The sequence below is a fragment of the Lichenostomus cassidix genome, chromosome 13, assembly GCF_008360975.1.
Source record: "Lichenostomus cassidix isolate B80296 chromosome 13, HeHo_3.0, whole genome shotgun sequence".
NCBI classification, from domain to species: Eukaryota; Metazoa; Chordata; class Aves; order Passeriformes; family Meliphagidae; genus Lichenostomus; species Lichenostomus cassidix.
Genome location: NC_139494.1, coordinates 3734284 through 3756149, shown reverse-complemented (window position 1 = coordinate 3756149; position 21866 = coordinate 3734284). Strand labels below are relative to the sequence as shown.

The window sequence follows — 21866 nt, the reverse complement described above, 5'->3', positions numbered from 1 at the left end:
CCCTCCACCTGCTGCCCACTCTGCTCAGCCCCAGGGACAGACCCATCCTAGAGGGACCCCAGTCTCTCTCCCTGCTCATGGCACACTGTGGTGCACATCTAGACCCACCAAGTCCCTTTGGCAGTACCCAAGTCCCATCCTTCTTCCTTTTGGAGATGCCCAGGATCCTCCAAGAGCCTTTTGGCGCACCCTTTAAGTTCTTTTTTGCACTCCCTGGCAGTGTCTGTCCCTCCTGGGGCACATGAGGAATCCTTGCCTCAGAAAGATGAGCCAAACCATCAGCACAAGGTGCTGGAAAGTGAAAGGCACTGGGTTTATTTCTAATAGAGCTGAAGTCCTAATTAATTAACAAAGGATAATTGACCTGCTGGGACAGCAGAGCAGGAAAGCAATGAACCTGTTTGCCCTGGTCAGGCACCCCAGGACCCCACATCACCCCCTCACCCCTCCTGAGAACTGCCCTGCCTCACCCCCCCATCCTAGAACCCCCAAATACACCAGTGAACTCCAAGTATTATCCCCTCCCAGGGCTGCATCCCCATCAGAGCCCCCCAGCCATGTCCCCAGCACACCACCCCCCATGCACTAGGGACCCCCACCCATATGCTCATGTCTCAGAGGCACTCCCCATCCGTCAGGGACCCCCCACCTGTTCCCAGTCCCTCTCACCCCAGCCATAACCTCCCCACCCTTAAGGACCTCCCCTGCTGCCCCCTGCTCCAGGTCCCTCCGATGTCAGGTACACCTCCTCCCGCAGGACCCTCAGCCTCTCCATCCCAGCGTGTCTCGCCACCCCAGGGTTCCTCCCGCGGGCCCTCCGCGCCCCATGGCTGCTGTCCCGTACGAAACACCCACCCGCTGCACCTCGCGCTGCCCCTTTAAGACTGCGCCCGCAGTCCAGCTTGAGTGGCAGCCGTAGGAGCCAATCAGAACGCCAGAGTCCCGCCCACCGACAGTGCACACAGCAGCATGACCACGCCCCGTGGGCGGGCACTGCCGGGGCTGCGGCTCTGATTGGCCAGGCCCCGCGCTGGGCGGGAGCAGCGCTGAGGGGGCGACAGCCCCGACCCGCACTGCCGCTCAGTCACTGTCGCTGTCGTCGCTGTCGCCGCTGTCACCGCCCTCCCCTGCCGCCGCCGCCTCCGGCTCGGCCTCGTCCCGCAGGCCGGCGAAGAAATCTTCCCCGCTGCCCACCGCCTTGCTGCTGAGGGCGCGCAGCGGCCCGCCCTTCTTCTTCTTCCGACGGTAGTCATCGACCACCATGGACCCGAGCGCCGACACGTCCCAGAACTTCACCTTCTGGTCGTGGGCGCTGCTGGCCAGGAGCTTCCCGTCCGCGGCCACGGCCAGCTGCTCGATGGGCTCGCCCAGGTGCTGCCCCACGCAGCCCAGCACACGGTTCGGCAGCACGTTCACGGCCCTGGGCACGACACGGGGGCACTGAGGGCCGGCAGCGCCCGGGGACACCGTCTGCCCTCCCGTTCTGTGTCCTGAGCAAGGCTGACCCTGTCCCACACCCTCCTCATTCCACCTCATCCCATCCCACCTATCCCATCCTACCCCCCACAATCCCTGTCCCACTCCATCTCCATCCCACCTTTCTCCCCTTCCTATCCACCCCCTCCCTTATCCCATCCCACCCCCCACAGTCCCTCCTGATCCCATGCCTTTCCATCTCCCCATTTCACCTCACCCCATCCCACACCCACCCAACCTTCCCCACCACACCCCCTGACCTGATGACTCCATCGAGGGACCCCACACACACGATGCTGTCCGTGATGGGGACCATGCAGTCAATGGTCTCTGCCCTCAGCGCAAAGCGGTCACTGGCGGCCCCAAAGCCGTCCCAGTTGAAGAGGTAGATGGTGCCTTCACTGGAGCCACATGCCACCTTCCTCCCCCTCTAGGCATGAGAGAAGGCAGTGAGGCAGAACAAGAAACTCGGAGCGAGGACAGGGGTCATGGGATCCTGCTCCATGTCAGGGAGCAGTGCCAACCTTCATCAGCACGACAGACGTCAGGTCCCCGTTCTGCGGCTCCGAGAGCAGCTCAAAGCGCCGTCTCTTCACGTTGTAGACACCCAGGGTGCCATCACCACTGTGGGAGGTGGAAGGGACACACTGTGAGCATGGGACAAGGCACAGGGCACTTCCCCCAGCCATGAGCAAACATGGGGAGCCTGACCCCATGAAGCCCCTGCGGTACCTGGCTGTCAGTAGCATCTTCCCGTTGCCATCCACAGTCATGGCACTGATGTACTCCTCCTGCTGCCGTGCCTCCAGGATGGCATCGCCCTTGCGCAAGTCCCACACCTTCACTGCCCCACCGTCATCACCCGTGGCAAAAATGTGGTTGTCGATGGGCAGCACGCAGTTGAGGGCTGAGCTGCAGAGACCCCACACCCCCACGGTCACGGCTCCAGGAGCAACGCTCCGGGCTCTCCCTGCCCGGCCCGGCTGTGTGGCCCCGCCGCGGGAGGGAAGGGGACAGTGCTCCAACCGTTCTGCGTGGAACGAGCCGCCTCTGTGGACTTACTCGTGGGCCTTGGGGAAGCGCGTTTCCAGCCGTCCCTCCTCCGCCGTCAGGATGTGGATGGACTTGTCCTTGGACACAGTGAAAAGCTCTGGAGAGCCGCGTTAGTGCCCCCCGCCCGGCGTCCCCCGGTGCCACCCCACGTCCCCCGCACTCACTCTGCCCGTCCTGGGAGAACGCCACGTCCCGACACGACTTGAGGTGATGCCCCGAGGACCAGAGCTGCCTGTTCTCCCCCTCGGTGTAGGAGTACGAGTACCTGCCGGCACAGGAGTGCTCGCCGGGACCCGCGGGTGGCCGGGGAGCCCCGCCGCCGGTGCCCAGCGGGTCCCAGAGCCGGGACCCCCTCCCCAGCCCCCGGCCCCACTCACAGGTACACGTCGCCGTCCACGTCCCCCGCGGCCAGCAGCGGCCGCGCCGGGTGCAGCGCGATGGCGTTGGCTGTGGCCTCGAGGCAAATGTCCTCGGGGGTGTCCCGCACTCGCGGCTCCCGCGCCTCCGGCTCCGACTCCGGCTCCGACTCCGGCTCCGATTCCGGCTCCGGGGGGTCCTGGGGACAGCAGGGCCGTGGGACCGGGGCAGGGGGCTCCGGTGTCCCTCAGCCCCACGCGTGCTCACCTCCTCCATGGCGGCCGCCATGACGCTCTGCTGATTTGCATGGCTCCGCCTCTATTTGCATAAACCCCTCCCATTTGTTTACATAGGACCGCCCACCCGTGCTTCCCCAGCGCTGCGGGGAGCGGCCCGGCCCGGCCCGGCGGGACTGCGGCGTGGCAGCGGTTCGGGGTGGCACCGGCTCAGGGTGACACCGGCTCAGAGTACCACTCCCCCACCGGCGGGTTCCAGCCCCAGGGCGCCCGTAGCCCCGTTTCACCAGGTCGCTTCCCGTCCGCCTCACGTTTTCCTATGTTTTAGCGCTTCACCAATGGGATCTCCACGGGCTCCCCTGACCTCCTCCCTCTGATCCCAGAAGAGGCGGCGGCCAGAGGGGCCAGGTGGGACTTCGGCGCCTTGCAGGGTCTGGGGCCTGCAGGCCCCCTAAGAGACCCCAGCCCAGCCAGGGACCACCACAAACACTCCTGCTCCGAGGGGCCACCCCAGCTCGCTGCTGGCCCTGCCCTGCAAGAACGAGCTTTGCCTGGTGCTGGCCCCCATCACACACACCCACAGCATCCCTCTGCCAGCGCTGAGAGCAGCTTCCATAGCCTCTGCTTCCGGTCATTCTACGTGCTGTACCCAAGCTGAGGCTCCTATTTCTTCCCCCGGCCCTGAGGCACAGAACATTTAGCTGGGAGTACTGCCCACAAACAGACTTGTTAATTTTATCCAGAGATGCTGCTCCCAGCCCAAAAGGCTCCCACCATAAATACACTTACCCACAGTTTGCTCTGTCAGCCCCAAGAGTACCTGGTAAACGGAAAGGGTCCTAGCAGCCCTGCTGCTCTGAAGGAGCCAGAATGTGCCCAGGTACCTCCTCTCTGCACATACATACACAGATGCTTACACAGAAATTTAATGTGGTTTTATTAAGGCTACAACATTTACACAGCACAAGCTCTACAGCAAAGAACAGAGGGAGGGAAGAGCCCTCCAGCCCTGAGCAGAAAGTGGACGGTGTGTGGGGCAAGGAGAGCACACCAGCACACTCCAGGAAGACAGCTCCCAGCAGGCCAGGCTTCCAGGAGAGGGAGGAACAAACACGGGAGGCATCAGTACTTGGGACGTTTCACCTCAACCCTGGAAGAGAGAGAGAGACAGGAGCATGGTGAGGATGCAGGGCAGTTAGTTCCCTGCCAGCCAGAGCTCAGCACTGAAGTCAACACTTTCACACCGCAGAAGGTGGAAGAGGTCCAACAGGGCTCCTGCAGCTGAGCCACAAGCAGAGACAACTGTACTAACCCATCAGCCTCCAACTTCTTCCTCTTCTCGATGATCTGCAGAGAAAGCACAAAATCCTGTTACCCTCAGGGAATCTCGCAGTTTACAACCAGCAGAGGGGCTGGAAGGTGCCAGATACACCTGGGGAGAGCTGCAGCCAGGCCAGAGTGAGCTGAGATGAGCTACAGCTAGAGAAGCTTGGCCTATTCTCCCTTTGCTCCTTTCTGGCCACCACAGATCATTTGTTCTCACCCTCCTCAGCCCATCCCACACTGCTGGGGTGCCCATGGCCAGATCCACTAAACATGCTCCATCCCCTCCAATCCCCTTTGGATAGCTCCAAACTGATAATTTTGGGCACGTTTATCTGCTGCACAGCGTGAGGCAAAAAGCCCCTGACTAGGGCTGCTCCCAGAACAGTTCCAAATACAGCTCCAGATGCCTCTGCAACACTGAAGCCCCAAATATTTGGCTGATGCTCCTTGCAAGAGCAAATCCGGCCCTGCTGCCCTCACACACACTGGCCATGCTGGGAAGACCCATGCATGGACAGTGAGGCAGGACTGGGTGGGAGCTGGGCAGCTCCTGGCTCAGCAGCCCCAGCCCAGCTCAGGCACTCACCGCGCTGATCTTCTTCCACTGCCGGTCCAGCTCGGCCTTGTCGTTCGTCTCCTTGAAGCGACGCGTTTTGCGTCCCTCAGACATCTTGATGCCGTACTGGAAGGCTGCCCTAGAGAAGGGGCAAGACAAAGTTCAGCACTCACAGTTCAGCACTCAGTGGATTCAGAACCTGCCAGAGGAAGGGACACATCTCCCCAGCCTCGAGCACCTGCTCCACAGCTGGCCTGGGCCCCTGAAAGCAGCACCTGGGCTGGAGTCCTCAAGAGTAACACTAAGAGCAAAACCAAACCACCAGGCCCAGGAGCCACAGTAACTCCTCAGTTCCTCACAAAGGAACCCTCAGCTTGCTTTAAGCTGCCCCAGCACCCAAGTTTGGCCAGTGTGGCCATCCCACCCAGAAGCTTTGCTCAGTCCTGAGGGCTGCACTCACTTGGGCAGAGCCTCCTTGTTGTTCATGTACTCGCTGTACTCCTCCTGTGTGTCAAAGTCCCAGCGGCCCAAAGGCCCCTTCTTGTTACCCTGCAGGGAGAGAGCGACTCAGAGAAGTTCCTCAGTTGCTGCTGCAGGGGCTTCTCACACAGCCCAACATGCCCAGCCATGAGCTCAATCTCCCACCAGCCCCAGATCAATGGTGTTTGCTCCAGATCCCCTCCAAAAAAAGCTCCATACAAGAGATTCTGTGGAAGTCGGAACAGAGTAGCACACCTGCCAACACCTCTGGGTCAAGTGCCAGTGACACAAGTTTGCTCCCTGACACAACATGGAGCTGATCAGCAAACCCCAAAGTTCACTGAGCATCCAGCTCCAGTGCTGCTTCCTTCCCATGGCATCCTCTCAGCTGGCACTGGTGCCTCCTTTGCTGACTGCTCCTGAAGGCTGGTGCCAACATACCTGATCCATTTTGCTGTAGTCCACCTCTTCATCACTGTCCACAGCCATATCATCCATTCTGGGAAGAAATAAGCAAGGAAAGAGTTCAGAGTGGGTCCATGAGACATGGATCAGGACCTTTGAGTTGGGAATCATGTCTCATGACCTCAGACCAAACACACTCAGTTCCTGGACCAGAGGGAAGTGCCCCCAGCTGCAAGCCCTGCAGGTGACCTGTACCACAGGGCATCCAAGGTTGGAAATGCTTCCAGAATGACTCTGTAGGCTAAGAGCTGTTCCTCTTCCACTGAGGGAGGCCAGAGCTCCACAACCACATGGATTAACAAGGAATCCAGCAGATTCCCAGCCACCTCAGCCTACCCCTGGCTCTGAGGGGCAGCAGGCTCGATGCAGCCATTTAGAGCAGACAGCAGCTAAGAAAAGCCTGAACCAAGGGCTTGGGACCATTTTACCAGTCAGCTGTTCCCACAGATAAGGCCAGGTCTGCTCCCTCAACAACTAGTGGGGCTGATGTTCAAGTTCTTGCTGCCAAAGAACAGCAGCCCCTAGGCACACCCCACTCCCCTCAGCACACCCTGCTCCCACCCCACAGCGTCCCGCTGCTCCTCACGTGGCAGGGTAGCACTCAGCATAGCTGTTGGACATGCCAAAGAAATCTCCCAGCTGCTTCTTGTCTTCTGGCTTCTTCAAAGTGGCAACAGTTAAGGAAAGCACCACATGAGCTGAGCCTTACAGTTGCAGGCTGGGCACAGCCCACTGGAAAACCACCTCCGGCCCCAACACAACTGAATTGGGGGGTGCAGAGCTTTTGTTTGGTGTAGGAGAAGCAAGGATTGGGCAGCATTTCCCTGCTCCTGGTGAGGCAGGACAGCCCTCCAGATGCGCTTAGGCAGGATCTGCATGCAAGGGCAGCCCAGCCCCACAGCCTGCCAGGCTGACAAAGACAGTAAAAGGATATGCCTCTGTTCCTTCCCAGCCAGCAGCTCCAGCAAACTTCTCATTGATGGACTTGATGAGCTCCTTGGCTGAGCCAGGTCCTGGGGCAGAGAACACAGCAGGTTAAATTGCAGGGGAAGAACAGCTCACTGCAAAACATGTGAGGCTGGAGAGAGTCCCTTTGGGACACAGTAACAGGACAAACTGCACGAGAGGTATGAGAGGAGCAAATCACTTTTGCACTGATCCCAGGAGACCTGGAATCTTAGAACAGCTTGTGTTGGAAGGGATCTTGAAGCCCATCTCATTCCCACCCCCTGCATGGGCAGGGACACCTTCCACTATCCTGGGGTGCTCCAAGCCCTGTTCAACCCAGCCTTGGACACTTTCAGAGATGAGGCAGCCACAGCTTCCCTGGGCAACCTGTGCCAGGGCCTCAGTACCCTCACAGGGAAGAATTTCTTCCTAATATCTATTTTAAATCTCTCCTCTTTTAGTCTAAATCCATTCCCCCTTGACCTATCCCTACCTTTCTCACGTGTCCACAGCACTTGACTCACCTTTGTCAATATCTGTCGGCTGCAAAGAAAAGAGAGAGACACAGTGTCAATCACACAGAGCTGAACCACAAACCCTACAGGCTTGTGCTAGTTCTGCCTCACTTGCTGAGGGAGAGGAGAAGCACCCAGCAAGCCCTGGGGACAGGCAGAGCTCAGCTAGAGCTGACACTGACACGTGGAGGGGCACGACCAGAGATACACAGAGCCCCCCCAACCCCACAAAGGGCAGAGCTCAGGCGGGACAGTCCTTCACGAGCAGAGACTCACCTCATCATCAGCCTTGGGCTTCTCAAAGTAGCTGTGCCTCTTCTTCTCCTCCTCCCGCTCCCGGTCCCGCTCCCTGTCCCTCTCGCGCTCCCGGTCCCTGTCACGCTCTCGGTCCCGGTCACGCTCCCGGTCCCTGTCACGCTCTCTCTCCCGGTACCTCTCCCGTTCCTTGTCCCGTGGTATCTTGGCAGTGGAGGGAACATAATCCCCGATGTCTTCAAAGATGCTAGAAGTGGGAAAGAGCCTGGAGTTATGTGTGCTGCAGGAGAGGCCATAAGCACCTCCCTGTCACCTGGAACCTGATAAGAGAGCACACAGGACCAGCACCAAGAGCTAAGGACACCAGATATGGAAGTGGCTTCACATCTGTCAGAAGTATCACTGCACTTCTGCTCCCTTCTACTGCAGGACCTGAATCTTGTGGTCCAAGGCAACAGTGAGCCCCTACCTGCCTGAAGCCTGAAATCCAAATCAGGGCTTGCCTCCAGCCTTGTCCTACAAACCCCAGGTGCAGCAGTTCCAAACTCAGCCCTCTCTAAACGTGGTTGGCCAAAAAGACATTCCTTAAGGGACAGAGCTATGACCCCACAGCCTGAGGGCAGGGAGGCACTTACTTCATATCAGCTTCAGGAGGTTTCTTCTCATCCAGCTTCCCTGCAAGGACACAACAGCAGTGAGAGGCACATCATCCACTCTGCCACCTGCACTGCTCCCCTGTCCCCAGTCCGGGTTCCAAGCAGAAGGAGTGGCAAGCCTGGAGGATGTCACATCATACCCTGCTCCCCCAGGAAACCATTGTGTTCCTCCCCAAGAGGAGGCATTTCGCCAAAGAACTGTCCTTCATCAGGAAGAGCAGAGCACCATGAGGTACCCTCACAGCTCTTATCTCCCAGCAGCCTGTCCCATGTGCTCCTGCCTTCAGAATACAGCACTCAGGAAACCACTGCTCAAGCCCAGTGCCTCACAGCACAGGGGAATGCCACAAACCAAAACATCTCATTTCTTCGGGATATGCCCCAAGCACTAAAGTCCTACTACTCAGTTCCCTTCAACTCCTACCTTTGTCTTTCTTCTTCAGCTTCTTGTTGCGGGTGCCTTGCCTGAGATAGGAGAGGATCTGCGTGAGCTTGCTGATGACAATGTCATTGGTGGTCAGCGTGGTCTGTGCCTAAAAGGGAAATCCATGAAGAAGCATCCTGCTCCATTGACAGGAGCCCTTCCCAGATAAACCTGCTCTGGACAGTTCAGAGCAGTGAGGTGAAGCAGGCTGGAGGCCAGCTGGGTACCTCCATGGTGGGGCAGTCAGCCTTGCTGCGGATCAGCGTGGTGGGGATATCGGTGTCGGCGTACTCATCATCCAGGTCTACCACATAGGCCATCCTGCCTGGCAGGAACAGCTCGTTCCGCTCGTAGGTCTTATTCTTGAACAGGATGCGGTAAATGTTGCGGCCTGGACAGAAGAGAAAAGGTGGGATAGCAGAAGACAAGCCCAAAGTGAAGCATCTTCAGGTTATGAGTGACATGAGAATCACCTCCTAAGGATACACTTGCTCCAGCCCTCAAATTCAGGACTCTCCCCCTCTAATGGCCTTCATTCCACCATTCACCCTTCAGGGTATCTCCCATATTCACAGCACAGACAAGGTAAGGAACAGCCACATCCACACAGTCTTACCTAGACGGGTCTTAAATTCAATTTTGTTCTCAGGATCTTCATCTTTCCTAAACAGAAACAAAAACCAGAAGTATTAGTCAAGCAAATGCCTCCTCTGTGCCCTCCTCTCTGGGTCGCAGTTGCACTCAGGAATGCAAAATGCCCAATCACTCACTTAGTTTCTTTCTGGGGCTTCTCCATCATTTCCTCCTCTTCCTTCTCCTTGCTGGCAATCTCAGCCCGTACCTGGATGCAGGGTAAATCCACACATTACAGCCCAACTCATGCCATTGCTGCCCATCCATGAGTCCACTTCCACCAGCTTCCCAGCCCTGCAACAACCAACCCTTCCCAGCAAGGGAAATCCACGCTGCCAACACTCAAGTGGTACCACCCACCCTGTGTGTCTGTGGGAGAGGGCAGGGCAGAAAAGCAGGTGATACCTGCACTCACCTTCTGCAACAGCGCAAAATCCAGACCCTTCACCAAGTGAGTGTGCTCCATGTCACCACCCAAGAACTTGGACTCCTGGATCAGCTGTCTCCTCTTCTCCGCAGCAGATTTATCCCTGTGCAACAACAACAGAGCCAGTCAAGGGCCAGCCCCATAGACAGCCTGGAGAGCTGAGGCACCTCCACAGCTCACGTACGCCTCAGCCGTGGGCCCCACAGCCCTGTAGTTGGCAGTGGTGCTGATCAGCTCTGTCTCCTCATAGTCCTTGTTCACTCCATCTCTCCTCTCCTTGGCTCGATCTCGGTACTTCTCGGCCAGTTCCCTCTCACGCTCGATCTCCTGCTGCCGCAGCTTTGCGTAGTAGCTGAGGGTGGAAAACAGCTCAGGGTTAAGAGTGACACCTTCCTGTCTCTGAGGTCAGGTTATAGCCCCCAAGGCCCCACACAGGCCTGTTCTGCTCCTAGCCCCTTCCCCAAAAGCACACTAGGGCACCATGGGATACAACAGGCCTGGAGGAAACTGCTGTACTAAAGCCAACTAAGGAAGAGCTCCACCCTCCCTTCCAACGGAAAGCTCTGCTGTGCAGATGTGCCCCAAGGGACACAGTGATCCCTGTTACACCACTGCCCTGCTCTGCCAGACACCCACAGACCTCTCCTGCTTTTTCTGGAGGTAAAGCTTCACCCCCATCCCACTGCTGCCCTCCCACAGCTGTTCCCCAAAGTAGTGACAGCCCCTCAGGCCGAGCTCTTCTCCAAAGCTCCAAAATAATCCACTCAAGGTCCTCTTGGGGAGCCCAAGAGATCAGAACTGCTTCCATGGGCAGGACATGATGTATAATAACAAATCGTGCTGCATCTCTTTCCCCACTTACCTTTTCTTCTTCCTCCTGCGAGCAGCTGGATCTTCATCTTCATTGTACTCCCGGGGCATCCTGGAAAGGGGCAAGAAAACACATGTATAGTCTGCAGAGCCATACAGGTGGCAGGTGGAGAGAACAGTCCCTCAGATACAGCAGAGCACTGAGGTGCTCAGAGATTAAACAGAACAGTCTCTCACCCTAATTTTCCCCTCATTCCACACTATCAGCATGGAGAGGAAGGGAAAAGACTGATTTTCACTGAACCAAATCTACCACCTGCACAAAGTGTCTTAACAACCATAAAACCCTGCTCTGTTATTTACAGCAGCCCTGACCCACCTGCTTATCCACTTTCCACACTCACTGGCAAAAGTCCCCACAGATACTCCTCTGCAGAGTGCAGGGAAGAGGGTCAGCTGGGCATAGGGACCCAGAGGGAAAGGGGGCATGGATTGTACCATAGACCTGTGAAACAGAGCCCTACTCACTCATGGTGGCGAGATTTGGAGGGTGGCGCAGATGTTGGCGCAGCCCGCGGGGTCATGAGAAGCTTCCTGAAGTCTTCATTGGTCAGCTTGGACCTGCAAGGGAAGAAGGGAACAGCAATCATCATTCCCAAAGAGCTTTGGCACCAGTCAGCTTTGGAGGAGGAGCAGGTCCTGTGTGACCAAGATGGGCACCAGGTACCCGTGGAGGAAGCCCAAAGGCTGGAGTGCACCAGTGACTTCCAGCTTCTCCATGGGAATCGGCCTGGGGTCCCACAGAACTGGTCCAGCCCCACCCCAGTGCCCCAGCGCTGTACTCACTGGTGGAACGAGTGCGAGTCGTCCACATCGTGGCCATCGGGGGCCAGGGGGTTGGAGAACGGCTCATCTGGGGGAGAGGAGAGAGAGAGAGCTCAGACACTGCCAGCACAGCCTCACCCCATCCCAGCCGGGCCGCCGCTCAGGACCCGTGAAAGGAGCTGGTGTCCACCTGCAGCTCCCAGGAGGATCCCAGCCCGCTGCCACCCGGGCTAGCCTCGCCAGGGTGCACAGGACAAGGGGTCCCGGTGTCACTGCGAGACCCGCTGCCCCCCAAGTCTCGCAGCTCCGTGCCCTCCCGGGGGTCTCCCAGGGCCTCCCCAAGAGTGTCCCGTCCCCCACACCCCGGAACTGCTCCTGCATTCCCTCCACGGCCCGCAACACCAGACGGCCCCATTCCCGGGGCGCACCCCGGTGTCAATCCCGCGCTGAGGGTCAGCCCCACCGCACCTCCGCCTAGCTCCTCACCCCTGGGCTGCCCCGGGGTCCCAGCCCGCGAGGTCCCCTCGCCCGGCTCCGCAGGCTGTGGCCGCACGCCGTCCCCCCGCAGAGCCGTGCCTCGCACCGGCCGGGGATCCCCGGGGTCTCCCCGCTCCTCCAGCCTAAGTTGGGCCTACTCCGCCCCCCCGCGCCGGGCCGCTGCCGCCCCGAGCGCCGCGACAAGCCCTGCGCGGGCCGAGTGTCCCGGCCCAGGGGTGTCCGGGTGTGCCCCGTGTCCCGTGTCCCCTGTCCCGTGTCCCGTGTCCCCTGTCCCGTGTCCCCTGTCCCGTGTCCCGTGTCCCCTGTCCCCGCACTCACTGTCGCGGTCCGGCATCGCTGCGCTCCTAACTCCGCTGCGCGGCCCTTCCGCTCTGCGCTGCTCTCCCAGCGCACCCCGCGGCAGGCGCCCCCATTGGCCAGCGCGATCATGGCGAGCGCTCCCATTGGCGAGAGCTGGCACAGCGAGCGCTCCCAATTGGCCGGAACTGGTGCAGAGAGCGCCCCCATTGGCGGGCGCGGGCACGGCGGGCGCTCCCATTGGCGGAGAGGCGCGATCCCGCCCCCGCGCTGCTGTCCGGCAGGGAAGATGGCGGCGGCCGCGGTGAAGAGCATCGGGGGCGGGCTGGGCCGCAGGCTGAAGGAGCTCCGCATCCACCTGTGCCAGCGCTCCGCCGGCAGCCGCGGCGTCAGGTCAGCGCGGGGACGGGCCGGGACGGGGGTGCTCCTCCAGGGCAGCGGGACAGCCCCGGGCTGAGCCACAGGGACCCGCCGCTCCTCCTTCCCTCCGCAGGGAATTCATCGAGCAGCACTATGTGACCCTGAAGAAGGCAAATCCCGACTTCCCCATCCTGATCCGCGAGTGCTCCGGTATCCAGCCCAAGCTCTGGGCTCGGTACGGTAAGTGTGGGGTGCCCGCTGGGAAGCGCCGCGGAGTCATCCTGGAATGGTCTGGGTTGGAAGGGACCTTAGGGAGCGTGAATGTTCATGGGGAGGGTCAGAGGGAAGGGTGGGTGGGGAAAGGACAGGGTGGGAAAAGGGGAGGGGAGAATCACGGACTGGTTTGGGTTGGAAGGGATCTTAAAGCTCATCCAGTGCCACCCCCTGCCGCGGGCAGGGACACCTTCCACTAGACCCGATTGCTGCACACCCCGTCCCGCCTGGCCTTGGACACTGCCAGGGATCCAGGGGCAGCCACAGCTTCTCTGGGCACCCTGTGCCAGGGCCTCCCCACCCTGACAGGGGGGAATTTCAGCTGTGGGCTGCAGCAGTGGCCGTTCAGGGGTTACTCGAGGGATGTTGGTGGAGAGGGAGCAGCTGCCCTCGGGACAGGGTAGGGGTTCACTTCAGGGAAGTGACCTGGGGGAAGCAGAAGAGGGCCCAGTGCTCAGCAGGGAGTTTCCAGCCCCTGGCTGTGATCTCCAACCCCCACCCCATTCACTACACAAAAACGTGGCTGTTTTTCCTTTATTTTCACTGCGGTCTCAGTGAAACACCAAGAAGGGAGCAGAAAAGCCTCTCTGGAAAGGATTTGTTTTCCTCAAAGGTCATCTGGGCTGGGGAGAAATAATTTAGAGACTTTTGAAAAGATCCAATGAGTCTTTAAGCACAAGTTTTCCGGTGTGAGCGCACAGACCAGGGCAGTCTCACTTGTGTCTGGCTGTGACTCGTAGGGGAAGGGAGCCCTGGGTCAGGGCAGCTGTCAGAACAGAGAGTTTTCAGGGTGCTTTCCTGAGTTTGGTGAGAACCCTGCTGGGATGAAGCTGAAAGCAACAGGGTTGCTCTTGGATGGGTCTCTGCCCAGCTGCTGTCCAGCCAAAGCTAATAAAAAGAGACTGGGAAAGGTGTTGGGTTGCTTTGAGTTCTTTCCAAGGGAAAGGACAAGAATAAGGAGAAGGTGGAAATGGTAACTTGGGCACCTGGAGGGACAGGGGGAAATGGCAAGTGTGGAGGGGTGGTGATGGGAGCCTGGGCTGTGACACCAGTGCCCTTGCACCAGGAAAGGACTCACACCCCTGCCCCCTCTCATCCTCTCTGTTTTCCCACAGAGTTTGGGAAGGAGAAGAGCATCCCACTGAACAACCTCTCTGCGGATGAAGTGGCCAAGGCCCTGGAGAGTGCAGTGAAAAGCCATGTGTAAGGACTGACAGGAAATACACACGTGCTGGAGACGTGACTGATGATCTTTAATGTCAAACATGTATCTTCAGTTTATCAATTCATAAACACAACGTGCTTGCCTTGAGCTTGGTGGTGGCTGAAAGCCCAAGCAATGGCTGATGCAGCCATTCACTGCTCCCTGGCACTAGGAGTGTGTCTGCCCAGGCTGCAGCTCAGCTCTGCCCCTGCTCCAGGCTCTGGGGGGCACTGGGCTGGTGGCAAGGAAGTGGTGACAAGGACCAGCACCCCTGAGCAGCTAGCACTGGCACATCAAAGCCCCGAGCAGCCCTTGGGAAGCCAGGCAGATGAACAGTTTATTCCTCCCCAGAGTTCCAGGGAGGGCAGGGAAGGGATAAGGCCTAGCAGAAGGCAGGCAGTGTGGCCTGGCAGGCACTGGGGGCTCCTGGGGGCTGCCTGACCATGTCCAGCAGTGCCTGTGCCCGTTCCTGCAGCTCTGGGGTGCTCTGGTGCTGCTCCAGGGCCTGGTGCCCACCGTGCCTGGTGAAATCAGCAGCAGCCTGTGCAAGAGGAGAGGGTAAGAGCTGATCATCTCTGCCCACAGCCACCACATCCCAGGGAACAGGGCTGAAGGGATTCCCCAGAGCCCTCCCAGACACTGCCTTCCCAAGCCAGGTAAATCCCACCATGCTGATGATTGGCTAGGAAGGACTTTAAAGCCCATCTCATCCCCACCCCTGCCACAGGCAGGGGCACTTTACACTTAACCAGATTGCTCCAAGCCCTGTCCTGCCTGGCCTTGAACATCCAGGGATGGGGCAGCCACAGCTTCTCTGAGCACCCTGTGCCAGGGCCTCACCACCCTCACAGGGAAGAATTTCTTCCTGTGATGTGAAGCAACCTCAGCAGGGTCAGAAGAAAACAGTAGAAACAGCCTGCCCAGAAACCAGTCCATGCCAATAAGAAAGGAACTCTCTGGAGACACAAGAAGGGCTTCTACCCTCTGCATCACAGTGTCGCTTTGGGCAGGGGTCTGGGTGCTGAGGGGTGGGGGGCAGTGTGGCAGTCACTGGGGGCACGGTAACTTAGATTACAATAATCATCCCTCCACAATAACAATAACCCCCACAATAAGCATTCCCCATCCCCTTTGCAATCCTGTGCCCGGAGCTCCCCCAGCTCTCACCTCTGGGCAGTGCAGGAAGAGGAGGTGCAGCAGCTCCAGGCATTGCCCCACGGCCTCGGGGTTGGGCAGTGTGAGGAGGGGCAGGAGCTGGGGCAGGAGGGGCTCGCAGAGCAGCCGCTGGCACTGGAATGGTCCCTTCTCTGCTATGTTGCACAGCACTGTCAGGACCTGTGTGAGGGAGAAAACAGTGAATGCTCCATGGGCAGATTCCTGACAGGCTTGGGAGGGCTCCCAGCAAATCCCCATGCCATGGAATTGTGGAATGGTTTGGGTTAGAAAGGACCTGAAAGGTCATCCAGTTCCACCCCTGGCCATGGGCAGGGACACCTTCCACTGTCCCAGGCTGCTCCAAGCCCTGTCCCTTCTCTGGGCACCCTGTGCCAGTGACTCACCACTCTCACAGGGAAGAATCTTCCCAATATCCCATCTAACCCTGCCCCCTGTCAGTGTGAAGCCATTCCCTGTTGTCTTGCCACTTCATCCCCTTGTCCAAACTCCCTCTTCACCTATTTTTCTTAGTTCCGCCAGGTGCTTGCCCACAGCACCAAACCACTGGGATTTGGAATGACTTTTCCATGCCTACCCCAAGGCACTGTTCATCCCTGTGCCAGGCAGACCCAGCCTTACCACCCACCCCTGGAAATGTCCCAATCCCCTAAAGCTTTGGGGTCTTTCAAAGGAAAGTGGCAAGAACCTTCCCAGTCCCGCTCCAGGGGCTGGCCCCAAGTTAACATCTCCCTTGGAACCACTCTTATGCTGGGAAAAGACTCTACCAGGGGTAAATAAAGCTGGAGTGGCTTCAGGGGAATGGCTGGTGACTGCCACAGCAGGAGACTTTCTGCCAAGTTGTCACTGCCACCCCATCCACCCTCCAACTCCAGCACTGTCAGTGTGGGATTCATGTTCCTGAAACTCCAGCACTTCCCCACCATTCCCAAGGCATGAGGCAAGGTCTTACCAACACACTGGCTGTCTGGGAACACGTCAGGAGCTGCAGCAGGGCTGGGAGCAGGTCCATGGAGAGCAGAGCAGAGCAGAAGAAGGGATCATCCGCTGGGGTGGGCAGAGAGGGAAAGTGTCAATAAAACCAGGGTGGGTGCCAGCAGTGTTCAGATGTGCCACCAGCTCCATGGGACACTCACCTGTGAGGTTGTTGAGCAGCCACAGGCACTCCTGGAGGAGGAAGGGGTGCTGGTGGAGGAAGCACTGCAGGATGAGGAAGAGGGCGATGAGCAGGCGCCCGTCCTGGCCCTGCCCCTGGCAGCCTGTCTCTGCCAGCAGGTTGCTGAGACACCGCAGCACGGGGCACACAAGCTGGGACAGAGGGACACAAAAATCCCATTAGCTGAGCCATGGCCCCATGGCAATCCTGAGAACAGCCAGCACCCTGCCCACCTCTCACCAGCTCCAGGCCCTCGGGAGCATCCTGGGGGATTTCAGAAGCCAGGTCGAGCAGCAGTGAGGTGAGGGCAGGCACAGCCCCCAGCGCCAGCAGCACCGTGTTGGTGTTGTGCCTGCAAAGGGAAGGACACTGCAGTGGCCTTGGAGCCTGGAGAGGGCAAACTGCCCCAGCCCCTTGCCAAACAACAGGGCCTGGAAATTCTGAGTGCTCTCCTGCACCACCACAGGGCTTATTTCATGTTGGAACAGTGGCTTCTCTCACCTTGGAATAGCAGCTTTCTTCTGCGCTTATGAGAAAGTTTAGAAGTCCATGAAAAACAGATTCATTGGGATTATCTGTGTGGGTCTGGGAACAACAGCCCTGACCCCTGAGTATCCACACATTCCTTGGCTCTGGTGGCAGGCAGGGATTGCTGGCACAGCCCACATGGGTGGCACTGGCAACCCCGTAAGTGTGAGGATTCAGAGAGCTTGCCTTGGGAGGTGTGGGAGACAATTCCAGGCATGGGAAGCTATTCTGGGGGCATTTCAGAACACTAGGAACAGCCTCCTCAGGTTTATCACCTGTTACCACTCCATAAAGGAGCTCAGTGATCCTGCAAATGGCACATTTGCTCAGACAGGAGAGCAGGGATACCCAGGATGGCTGGGGAGTTGGTTTCCCAAGGGAAAAGGGAAAGGGGAGACCATCCAGGTCGCCTCGCAGGACCATGAGCCTTTGTGCCTGCTTGGCTGCCCCCAGGGAACTCAAAACAAGGAGAAAAATGCATTTACCTACAAATGATGTAGTGGAGACACCATGCAAACTCCACGGCTGCTCCCATCCCAGCCTTGAGGCCAGAGCAAACCAGTCGGAGCATGTGCTGGGGGAGAACTGAGTCCAGGACCAAGCTGGGGTCAGAGAGCAGAGTTAATGCAGGCACAGGCTGGAGCACAGGCAGGACAGACACCGACAGGGAGAGAGAAACCCAGGTCACTGAGCAGGGAGATGCTATACCCCGTGCTGGGGGCCACAGGGGTCCAAATACACACCTGGAAGGGACTCTGAGCCGAGGGCTGCAGCCTTGGGCTCTCCCTGTCCATGGCAGGGCCTGGGGGCACTCAGGACACCTTGGCTGGGGTCACATTTTTGGCACTGGGGGCTGTCAAGCTGATCTTTTCCTTCACAGGAGGAACACAGCCAGAATTCCCTGCAAGGCTACCCTGCTCCATGCTGGCCTTTACTGAAATACCAGAGCTGTCTGCTCGGATGAGGCCAAGGGAAAGGAGCCAAGCGCTGCTCCCCAGCCTGCATCAAAACTTGCACAGTTCTGGTAGGATTCTGCCCTGAACTATTAATGTCACTGGGATGGGGAAGGCATCATGTCCCCAGTACACAAATACCACAGCAGCCCCCAGGGCCCATCCTGGTGCAGCATTCAGAGGCTCAGACTCACGGGATGATCTCTGTGGGTGCTTCCTTGGCTTGGAGGAGCTGTGAGAGGACATAGCCCACACCTTCCAGCACTGCCTCGTGTGGGGACTGCAATCAAAGAGAACACAGCTGATCTCTCCTGACAGAGCCAGGGCCCTGGGGTGCCAACCAAACCCAGGTGAGTGGCACAGCTCTGCTGTGCCTGGAGCAGAGGGAGCACAGAGGGGACCAAGAGGGAACTCAGGAACCTGTGGCCACACCAGAGCTGTCCCCCTGCCCACACTCACTGGGCTCAGCCCAAACGTAGCAACAATGCTGCTTTGAGCATTTGGACCTGCAAACCACAGCCCTGCCAGACCCAGGCCAGACAGAGGGGACAGGGCTCCCTGAGCTACAGACTGCATCAGGCAGCCACTGCATGGGGCAGAGTCAGCTGGAGAAGAGCTGGTGGTGAGCTGAGCCCTGAAAATGGAGTGCAGGGGAGCCCACAAGTGACCCCCACACTTGAGGAACAGGTCCCTGCAGAGAGGACACAGCTGGAAAGAGGGCTGGTGACTCAGAGCTGTCAGCCAGAAAAGTCTCTGGAGGGCAGAGCAGAAGTGGGGCTGAGCTGTTTCACCCACCTGGATGCAGGATGCCAGCACTGGAATAATGCCCTGAGGCAGAAGTTGCTTCCTCACAGCTTCACTTTCTACCACAAGGTTCCCCAGTGTGTACAAACACAGCTCCTGCAACAACACAGCACAGCAGGCAGCTGACCCCAGGCAGCCAGAAAAGCTCTGGGTCCCACACACTGTCCTGAGCGGGCAGGAGCTGACTTTGGAGGGGGAAACACAGATGGATACTGCTGGACTGTCCATCCATCCCATTCCCAGCTCTATCAGCTTCAGTCTGATTGTTTTCTATTTGGCTGAAGTTGAGATCCGATCATTTCGACTTTGGAGGTTTTCCAAGCTTATAATTTTCAGGATGACATTTTCCTGAGCCCCCTCTGGTTCTCCTGAAGCCTGCCCATGTGCTGCATTCAGATGTGATCAGCACCTGGGGGTCACTGCCCACCTTGCTCCTTAGCTCTGACCCTGTCTGCTTCCCAATGGGGCAGCTGGAAAACACATGGGCATCCCAGAGCTACTCCAACTGTTTGCTCCTATCCCAGATTAAACAGCACAGCACGGAGCCACAGGCACTCTGCTATTTACTATTATCTTTTCTTTCTCTTTCTTTATATAGTTTCTTCAGTGATATCTTTGTGCTTTTACATTGTTTCAATTCCATAGATAATAACCAAAATGGCTAAGTACCTCCTCTGCACTGCAATCAAACTGTTCTAAAACAAACCTGCCATATATATAAGTACATAAACATGGGTCATTCAGTGTGGTTTCACTCTAACCCAACCCAAGGCATCTATGATTAAGAAGAACTCAGTTATCCCACCTTCAGCTCTTAGCCCCTGGGCACTGGGAACAGTCCTGCCCCGAGAGGAAGGTTGGACCAGTGGATTCCAGAGGGTTCCTTCCCACCAGCACTCCCACATGAGCCATGTTTGGCCAAAAGAGGTCAATACCAACCACCCCAAAGCATCCCCAGGTAGCAGAGCCCTGGCAAACACGTGCATGGATCTCACCGTGAACTCCAGGCTGTGTCCCGACAGGTAGGTGAGCAGGTAGGGGGTGACAGGCAGACACGCCTCGGCCACCGTGGGGACACTGGAGTGGGACAGCTCGTGCAGACAGCGGGCAGCCTCCAGCTGCAGCTCAGCCAGGCTGCTGGTGAAGAGCCCGGTGAGCGTCCGGATGCTGCCGTCCAGCCTGGGGGATCCAAAGGCTGCTGTCACCTCCTACTCAGGGCTGCTCACCCACCCAGCCACAGGGGCACCCTCAGGACATGCCCTTGCCAACAGCCATGCCAGACCCGAGCTGACCTGACAAACTTCTGCTGAGTATCCTCATTCTGCAGAGCCCAGCGGAGGCGGCTGAGGGAGAGCTTCCTGTCCTCTGAACCCCTCTGCACACCCCTGAGCAGCTCCAGGACCTGGCCAGGGAATTAAAATGTGTGTGAGCTTCCAGCAGTGCCAGCATTAAGGTTTCATCCTGTTAATCCTGGGGGCAAAGGAACCCAGGGCATGAAGATGGGCACGAGGAACTGTGTCTGGCAGTGATTCCAAACCATTCCCAAACCTGCCCCCTCCCAGCCTCCTTCACATGCTGAGGCTGGGGATGACCCCTGGGGTCCCCATTGCCATGGAGAATGTAAGATTCTTCACCTCATCCTCTGAGAGTGGGTCTGGCACGACGTCTGCTCCATCCTGTGCACCCTCCTCAGCCGCGCTGTCCTCCCGCAGGAGCCGCTTGCTGACCAGCTGCTCCTGCCGCCGCGCCTTCCTGAGAGCTGCATGGGATCGGGACTGTCACCACCTGCCCAGGCCAGGGCACTTCTCCATCCCACCCAAGAGCCTGATTCCTCCCTTCATCCCGGGAGAAACTGCCTGTTCCCCCTTGTGCAAGCCTGGGGCTGGGGCAGAGGGTTGGGCACACCAAGTGCGAAGCCACAGCTGGGATAAGGGCAGGAACACAGGACAGAAGCACAAGGAGCAGCAGGAGGAACCCCAGACTCGATTTCACACAAGATGATAAAATCATTAAGGTTGGAAAAGACCTACGAGATTATCAAGTCCAGCCTTCCACTGAACACCACAATGGCCACTAAGCCATGTCCCCAAGTGTCCCATCTTGTGTTGTGAAAACACCCCCAGGAATAGTGACTCCACCACTGCCCTGGGCAGCCTGATCCAATGCCTGACCACCCTTTTGGTGCAGAAATTTTCCCTAATATCTAACCTAAACCTCCCCTGGCGCAGCCCGAGGCCGTTTCCTCTCATCCTGTCCCTTGTTCCCTGGGAGCAGAGCCTGATCCCCCCCGGCTGTCCCCTCCTGTCAGGGAGCTGTGCAGAGCCACAAAGTACCCCCTGAGCCTCCTTTTCTCTCCGCTAAGACGTAGGCCAGACCTCGGAAAACCCAAACAGGGGAGGGTTGTTGAGGAAATGGGGAATTCACGGCAGAAATCCCGCGGGTTAACACTGGAAGCTGCAAAACGCTCCCCCGAGCGGACAGCGGTGCATCACCCGCGCATCCCGCGATGCGCGACCGGACGGGGAGGGGCTGGGGGCGGCAAGGGCTGAGCCGGGGATCCCTCCCACCCACGGGGGGCCCCGCAAGCCCCCGGCTGTCCCCGCTGTCCCCGGCCGGACCTGCCTCTCGCTCCCGCCGCCGCACCCGCAGCTCCTCCGCGCCGCGCCCGCCGCGCTTGCCCCGCCGCCGGCCCCACATGGCGGAGGAGGAGGAGCAGCAGAGGAGGAGGAGGAGGAGGAAAGGCCGATCCTGGGGCGGTCCGGGGCGGGGAAATCCCTGTCTCGGCCCCCATTCGCAGCCAGAGCGCCCAGCCCGCTGCGGGCATGGCCAGCTGTGCCTCCCTAGGGATGTGTGCTGGCTGCGCTGAGGCCAAAAACAGACCCCAAAGATTCGCCACAAATGTAAACCAAGGCGGCTCCGTGCCCCGGGACCTTCCACCGTGGTGATGGGGACCGAGAGGCAGAGGAACTCGTGCTTTCCCAGGGAGGTGTTTGGGGAATTTGCAGCTGGAGGGCAGAAATTAAAGGTGCCAGCCCCGGGCAGAGCTGCCGAGCCCGTCCGAAGGGGCCGGGAGGAGAGCCCAGAGGGCAGCTGTGGTTTTTCCATCATGCACTCAGCAGCAGTTTCTTGGAATTCCAGACCTATTCGGGTGGGAAGGGACCTTAAAACTCATCCAGTT

General features: G+C 58.6%; 4 protein-coding genes across 6 annotated transcripts; 1 reads left to right on the top strand and 3 right to left on the bottom strand.

The window, feature by feature from the left end:
• Nucleotides 1–714: 714 nt before the first annotated feature.
• On the bottom strand, nt 715–3188 carry WDR55 (WD repeat domain 55). Of its 2 annotated transcripts, none has more exons than XM_085073398.1 (8): nt 3154–3188; nt 2907–3085; nt 2694–2794; nt 2539–2626; nt 2209–2388; nt 2001–2100; nt 1737–1906; nt 715–1420 (listed from the first exon to the last, which is right to left on the bottom strand). In XM_085073398.1, exons 1-8 carry the CDS (start codon nt 3172–3174, stop codon nt 1081–1083), a joined length of 1179 nt encoding a protein of 392 aa, XP_084929524.1. In that variant the 5' UTR covers nt 3175–3188; the 3' UTR covers nt 715–1080. The 2 variants fall into 2 exon arrangements, with proteins under 2 accessions (XP_084929524.1, XP_084929525.1); XM_085073399.1 differs by having other exon boundaries at nt 2907–3061; nt 3154–3180.
• An 854-nt stretch (nt 3189–4042) lies between these two features.
• Nucleotides 4043–12289, bottom strand: IK (IK cytokine). The gene is made up of 20 exons (XM_085073393.1): nt 12259–12289; nt 11464–11530; nt 11146–11238; nt 10670–10729; nt 9992–10159; nt 9796–9910; nt 9518–9588; nt 9364–9410; nt 8975–9138; nt 8748–8856; nt 8303–8342; nt 7689–7914; nt 7422–7440; nt 6885–6962; nt 6536–6617; nt 5926–5983; nt 5465–5553; nt 5035–5143; nt 4435–4469; nt 4043–4272 (listed from the first exon to the last, which is right to left on the bottom strand). The coding sequence occupies exons 1-20, from the start codon at nt 12272–12274 to the stop codon at nt 4245–4247; spliced, it is 1674 nt and encodes a 557-aa protein (XP_084929519.1). The 5' UTR covers nt 12275–12289; the 3' UTR covers nt 4043–4244.
• A 182-nt stretch (nt 12290–12471) lies between these two features.
• Nucleotides 12472–14182, top strand: NDUFA2 (NADH:ubiquinone oxidoreductase subunit A2). The gene is made up of 3 exons (XM_085073397.1): nt 12472–12630; nt 12731–12837; nt 13986–14182. Exons 1-3 carry the CDS (start codon nt 12527–12529, stop codon nt 14075–14077), a joined length of 303 nt encoding a protein of 100 aa, XP_084929523.1. The 5' UTR covers nt 12472–12526; the 3' UTR covers nt 14078–14182.
• On the bottom strand, nt 14103–21416 carry TMCO6 (transmembrane and coiled-coil domains 6). 2 transcript variants are annotated; one of them, XM_085073394.1, is made up of 12 exons: nt 21307–21416; nt 20323–20447; nt 19981–20090; nt 19684–19867; nt 18680–18784; nt 18079–18164; nt 17417–17533; nt 16644–16755; nt 16384–16555; nt 16200–16294; nt 15242–15409; nt 14103–14615 (listed from the first exon to the last, which is right to left on the bottom strand). In XM_085073394.1, exons 1-12 carry the CDS (start codon nt 21383–21385, stop codon nt 14457–14459), a joined length of 1512 nt encoding a protein of 503 aa, XP_084929520.1. In that variant the 5' UTR covers nt 21386–21416; the 3' UTR covers nt 14103–14456. The 2 variants fall into 2 exon arrangements, with proteins under 2 accessions (XP_084929520.1, XP_084929521.1); XM_085073395.1 differs by having other exon boundaries at nt 19684–19822.
• Between the last annotated feature and the right edge of the window lie 450 nt (nt 21417–21866).